The sequence below is a fragment of the Mandrillus leucophaeus genome, unplaced genomic scaffold (assembly GCF_000951045.1).
Source record: "Mandrillus leucophaeus isolate KB7577 unplaced genomic scaffold, Mleu.le_1.0 Scaffold349, whole genome shotgun sequence".
In the NCBI taxonomy this organism is placed as follows: Eukaryota; Metazoa; Chordata; class Mammalia; order Primates; family Cercopithecidae; genus Mandrillus; species Mandrillus leucophaeus.
Genome location: NW_012103687.1, coordinates 94416 through 99816, shown reverse-complemented (window position 1 = coordinate 99816; position 5401 = coordinate 94416). Strand labels below are relative to the sequence as shown.

The window sequence follows — 5401 nt, the reverse complement described above, 5'->3', positions numbered from 1 at the left end:
GGGGAGGGGACACAATTCAACCCATAAAATACACAAATCCCCTGCGGAAGACACACACCCGGGAAAGGGAAATCTGGGTGAAAGGATGTGCAGATAGCAAGTTTCAACAGCTCTAGCCAGTTGACTTTCCAAAAGGGCTCCAGCTGCTCACACGGTCACCAGCAGCCTCTGAAGGTAGCTGTTTCTCTGAACGCAGCCTCCCCTGAATACTAACATGCTTTTAACTTTTTGCCAATCTACTGTCTGTGTGGCAGAGAAAATCACCTTGTTTCATTTCCAGTTTCAAACATACATTTGCGTAACCTTTTACAGCTTCAATACCTGCCTGCGTTTTCTCTTCCCCGAGTCTCCTGGCAGATCCTGGGCCTTGGGATGCGCTTCCTCCCACCCTGGAGTCTTCTGGCATTTTCCCCTTGGCCAGGGCTGGGATGGCCGTAGCTATTTCTCCAGACTCATGTTCATGTTAAAGGAACAAAAACAATCATATCCCTTTAAGACAAAGGGTTCTTCTAGAGCATCTTGTCCTGTGTGCTGTTGCTAAAATGAGGAGGGGACGAGACCTCCCCAGGCCCTTCCCCTCCATATCAGAAGTGGAGCCTCAGGTGGCCTAGAGGGAATTTCATCCAGTCTTCCCTGTGGAAGGTGCTCTCTTCTGACCCGGGTGCTGCTGAGCAAGCATCTGACATCCAAAAGCCCGCGTCTCCTCTTCTCCACCATGAGGGTGATTTTTGAGGATTGCAGGGATGATGATGCTGTTGATACAGAGGGTGCCGTTGCCCCACAGCTGACAAACACCGTGATGATGCCTTGAAGGCATGAATCATTTTATCCTTCTCATGCAATTATTCTTTGAAAGCCTAGAACCCTTTTCACCATGGGCACCCAGGTTCTCCACATGCACAAGTCCCTGAAGGGTTGGTGCTTCTTGGTGTGAGTTCCAGATCCTGATTTTCTGGTGGTTCATGGTGTTACCACTGACTCCCATGTCCCTCCTTGTCCCCCAGTATGAAAATGAGATCTGCAGGATGCCAACTTTCCAGTCCGGCATAGGGGAGAAGCTGTTGGAGTCCCTGGTTCCAGCCTTTCTAACTAAACCCATCTCCTCCTATGCCACCTGCCTGGGCCCCTCCTGGGACTTTATCACCGTGCCACACTTTTTGGAACTACTGGTTAGAAGGTGAGTGTCCATCCCCTCCAAGGCACGGAGGTGCCTCTGTCCCCTACTGGCTGGGTCTTGAAGATGCAGCTCTCCGAGCCTCGGATGGCTCCTCTGGAACAGGGAGTAGTGAGAACATGAACCTCACAGGGTTCTTGTAGGGACTGAATGATTTAAGACATGGCAAACAAAGGGTTCCCTAGAGCCTAAAATTCTGGACAATGTGCTAGGGGTGCTGTGATTCATGTTTATTATTTTCCTCTTCCCACTCACTGAAGCAGCTCTCAGCATTCTGCCGCAATGGCCCATATCTCTTGCTGTTTGGGAAAGCACATAGAAAGCAAGTCTGCAACGGCATTGCTAAAGGATGTCTGAGTTTCCTTCTGGCTGGTCTTTCTCCTTGACACAGACAGAAGAGGGGTCCCTTGGTGCTGAAAAAGGAGCCACAGGCCCACTCAGACATCTGGAGATGCTCACTGGATTCTCCAATGGTTGGGGTTCACTCATTCCACACGTACATACAAAACACCTCATTTGCTCTTCTTGTGGCTTGGCATAATTTCATAAACAAAGCAGATGACAATCCCTGGGCCTCAGTTCTACTCAGAGTCAGGCGCTCACAGGAGACAGAATAAACAAATCATATCTACAGAGTGTTAGAGGGGAAACCCTCATGGCCTCCTCTATGTATGGTGGCGTCCTCCCAGATTCTGACTAGAATGACGGAGCCCAGCAACAAGTATAAACTGGGGGGATTTAGGGTTCTGAAGGGCCTCTTCACCCATAAAACATGGGGAGAAATATGTGGACTCTGGCTGGGGAGAGACTAAAGGAGCCCTGGGGTTCATACGTCTTATAATTCCCACAACAAGGCTGACATCTGGGGACTTCCCTCCTACAAGAGGCAAATAGTGAGTTCTGTAAATGGAGACTTAGGTCCCCTGAAAAGAAGGGGTGAAGCTGGGGTCACAGCTGGCCACTGAGAGACTCATCCCCAGCACCATGGCTTCCCAGTTCTCCCTGTCCTACTCCATCTGACATCTGCCCCTACCCTCCTAACCCCAGGACCAGGGGACCCAGAGCTGGAGCTTTGATGAGCAAGCTGCTCACAAATCTGCCTGGAGCTGAAGTCTTGAGTGTCCAGGTGCACAGTGCTGTGCTCCAGGGCCATTGGAAAGAGAATGTCAGTGGGACACCGGGGCACACAAGGGTCTGTAGAGCCCTGTTGCATGGCCAGGTCTGCCCCATCCAGGACAGCACTGATGGCTTGGGGTAGGGTGGGGCTGTCCTCTACACAGGCAGCAACAGGCTAGGGACCCAGAACCACACAAGTGTGCCCTGGAGGGTTGTGTGGGAGAAGGCCAGGCCTCTGACTCAGCTGTCCACTCTATCACCAGCACCACCACCTCCATTTTGTTCACCTGGCCCCCTGAAAACACTTCAGTTTGCTATCAGCCCCCGCAACGATCATCTTTCCGGATAAGGCTGGCCTTCAGGAACTTCGCCTGGCCTGGACTGGGCTTGGAGGACCACCAGGAACTTGTCCTAGGCCAGTTGGTGCTTCCGGAGCCCAACGAGGCCAAGCCAGATGGTGAGGTGGCTTGCAGTCTGGAAGACTTTCCGGGGGTGGTGTTTTGGGGCTACAATTCCCTTAAATTCCATCTGGTCATTTCTGTGCTTGGAAAGCCCAGTGAAAAGTGACTCGTGTGATGTGGTGACCTTTTCTCCTTTTCCAGATCCTGCTCCGCCTCCTGGGCAACACGCATTAACAATGCTGGCCCTGGAGCCAGCACCACCACTGCTGGCGGACCTGGGGCCTGCTCTGGAGCCAGAGTCAGGTGCAGCCCTGGGTGCACCAGGATATCTACATTCAGCACCAGCACCAGCACCAGGGGAAGGGCCCCCTCCAGGGACATCACTGGAGCCACAGTCAGCCCCAGAGGCCCCCTGTCCCTGTCCCGGGACTGTCCAGAGCCAACACACTGAGGAGCTGCCGGACATCACGACCTTCCCTCCCAGGCTGCTGGCTGAGCAGCTGACCCTCATGGATGCGGTGAGCAGCTGGGCTTTGCAGGCTGTGCCTCTGGCACCAGCTGTCTCAGACCAGCCTCTCCCTGAGGAGCGGCCAATGCCCTGGGTCCAATTTCAGCCCCACTTCTTACCAACCATGGGATCTGGATGAGTTTCCTCAACCACAAGCCTTCCCTGTCTGCATGTGGACAGCAGAGACGGGACATCGCCCGTGCCAGCTGCACAGACTGACTGTGCAGACTGAACAACAGGGGATGGACAGAAAGCAGGACAGGGCAGGTGCTCACTGAGATGCAGGCAGGGCCATGGGTCACTTACCCGGCTGCTTAGGAGCCTCACTACCCTCAGCACCTATTAGGTACCTGATGCATACTAGATTCTATGGCAGACAACCAAACAGAGCCCACAGTTGCAGCTGCCACAAGGAAAGTGCACTGGTATGGAGAGAAGGAGTAGAGGGCTGATTGGGATGGGAGGAAGACAAGGTCTCAGGATGGGCTGGCCTTCTAGTTCTTGGAATGCAGATTGCCTGGGAGAAAATGTCACTCTCTCTTCCCACCCTTGTTGGGTTCTGGCCATGATGCATTCAGGGGCCTTGATGGGCAGAAGGCCAAACCCAGGGACTCCCACAAGTCTGGAGCATATTTTAAAGCTTTCAGAGCTCCAGCTTGGTTCCTGCCAGAGACCATGGATGACTGTGAGCTCAGTTCCTGCCTGGGACTGTGGGTGACTCTGAGCTGGCGTGTGCTGTGTCCGTGACACTCTCCTCCTCCCCCAAAGGATCTCTTCAAGAAGGTGGTGCTCTACGAATGTTTGGGCTCCATCTGGGGCCAACGACATAAGAAGGGGAGTGAGCATGTGGCACCCACAGTTCGTGCTACCATTGCACACTTCAACAGGCTCACCAACTGCGTCACCACCTCCTGCCTTGGGGACCACAGCATGAGGGCCCGGGACAGGGCCAGGGTGGTGGAGCACTGGATCAAGGTGGCCAGGGTAAGCCATGGTTGGGCCTTGGGATTCCCTCTCTAAAAATGGGGAACTGCCTCTTCTCCTCCCTCAGCTTTCAGGATTGGCATCTGTATCTCTAGCCTGAGCCCTGCACATCCCCTAGGCCCTTCTTGCCAGAGCTTCACGGACCTTGACTCCCATGGCCCAGTGGTGGTTGCTCACTTCCAACCTGGGCTCTTCCTTAGGTTGCACAAAACTCCTCTTAGATGAGTGACATTCACTTAGCCCCAGGTGTGCCCTCCTGAGGCTCCCTGGGCCTCTGCTTTGTCCAGGAAGGGAGATCTCAGCAGAGGGGGCTGAGGCTGAAGTGGGCTGGACTCCAACTCTGGACCTCACAGCTCACTCTTCCCTCTCCAGGAGTGCCTACGCCTCAACAACTTCTCTTCAGTACACGCCATCATCTCTGCTCTGCGCAGCAACCCAATACATCGGCTACACAAGATGTGGGCAGCAGTGTCCAGGTGAGGAGGGCTCTCTCCACGGGAGCACCAGGGTTGACCTAGGGACCTATAGGTCTCCTCATGTGCCCTCAGTGACTCTGAAAGGTTCTTGGAGACTAGGGACGCTGGAGGCAGGGATGGGCTGGTGGGTGTGGTCACTAAGCTGCCCTGGACTCCTAGGCAAGGATTTCTAACTCAGGAGTAAGGGTTTTTAACCATCAGGAACAGACTGGAGCCAACTGGAGGCTTTCAGGTGTTTGCACCCAGCAGTGGAACTGTGTCCAGCTGGAAGCTAACTGTGAACACGCAGGGGCTCATGTGAAGTGGAGATGGGCCAGGGGAGGAGCATGAGACATCCCACCCTGGTCATCTGGAGCCCTTGTCATCAGAGGACCCCACTGAAAACTCTCACCCAGGAAGTTGGGATTCACTGGGTTTTCAAATAAAAGTGATTGCAACTCACAAATCTCCCTGATTATTCCCAAATTTACCCTTCTTTCTTTCCTCTGTCCATAGCAAAAGCTCAAAATATCTAAAAGAACTCTGCAAAAAAGACACTGCAGTGAAGAGGGACCTGCTGATCAAGGTACAGTGGAGTCTGGGAGATGCGGGACAAGTGTTTAAGGGTCAGAGGAAAGAGTGAGTTTGGAAGGGCATTGGACCCAGTGTGCAGTGGTTATTTTGTTTTGACTTACATACTAAAAGTGGACTTCAAAAATACCCTCTATGCCTACCTTGGGCCAACAGAAAGAGAGGTGTGAGG

At 53.4% G+C, this 5401-nt stretch overlaps 2 protein-coding genes across 2 annotated transcripts in view; one reads left to right on the top strand and one right to left on the bottom strand.

The window, feature by feature from the left end:
- LRRC75B (leucine rich repeat containing 75B) overlaps positions 1-5401 on the bottom strand; it is a 186882-nt gene that overhangs the window by 126283 nt on the left and 55198 nt on the right. The gene's annotated exons all lie outside the window — the stretch shown is intronic.
- The window catches only part of RGL4 (ral guanine nucleotide dissociation stimulator-like 4), a 16903-nt gene continuing 12557 nt past the window's right edge, over positions 1056-5401 (top strand). The window contains exons 1-6 of the mRNA XM_011989174.1: positions 1056-2428; positions 2554-2747; positions 2893-3209; positions 3968-4183; positions 4556-4659; positions 5155-5224. Of these exons, the coding sequence (XP_011844564.1) occupies positions 2250-2428; positions 2554-2747; positions 2893-3209; positions 3968-4183; positions 4556-4659; positions 5155-5224 (1080 nt within the window). The 5' untranslated portion in view covers positions 1056-2249. The remainder of the gene's footprint in view (positions 2429-2553; positions 2748-2892; positions 3210-3967; positions 4184-4555; positions 4660-5154; positions 5225-5401) is intronic.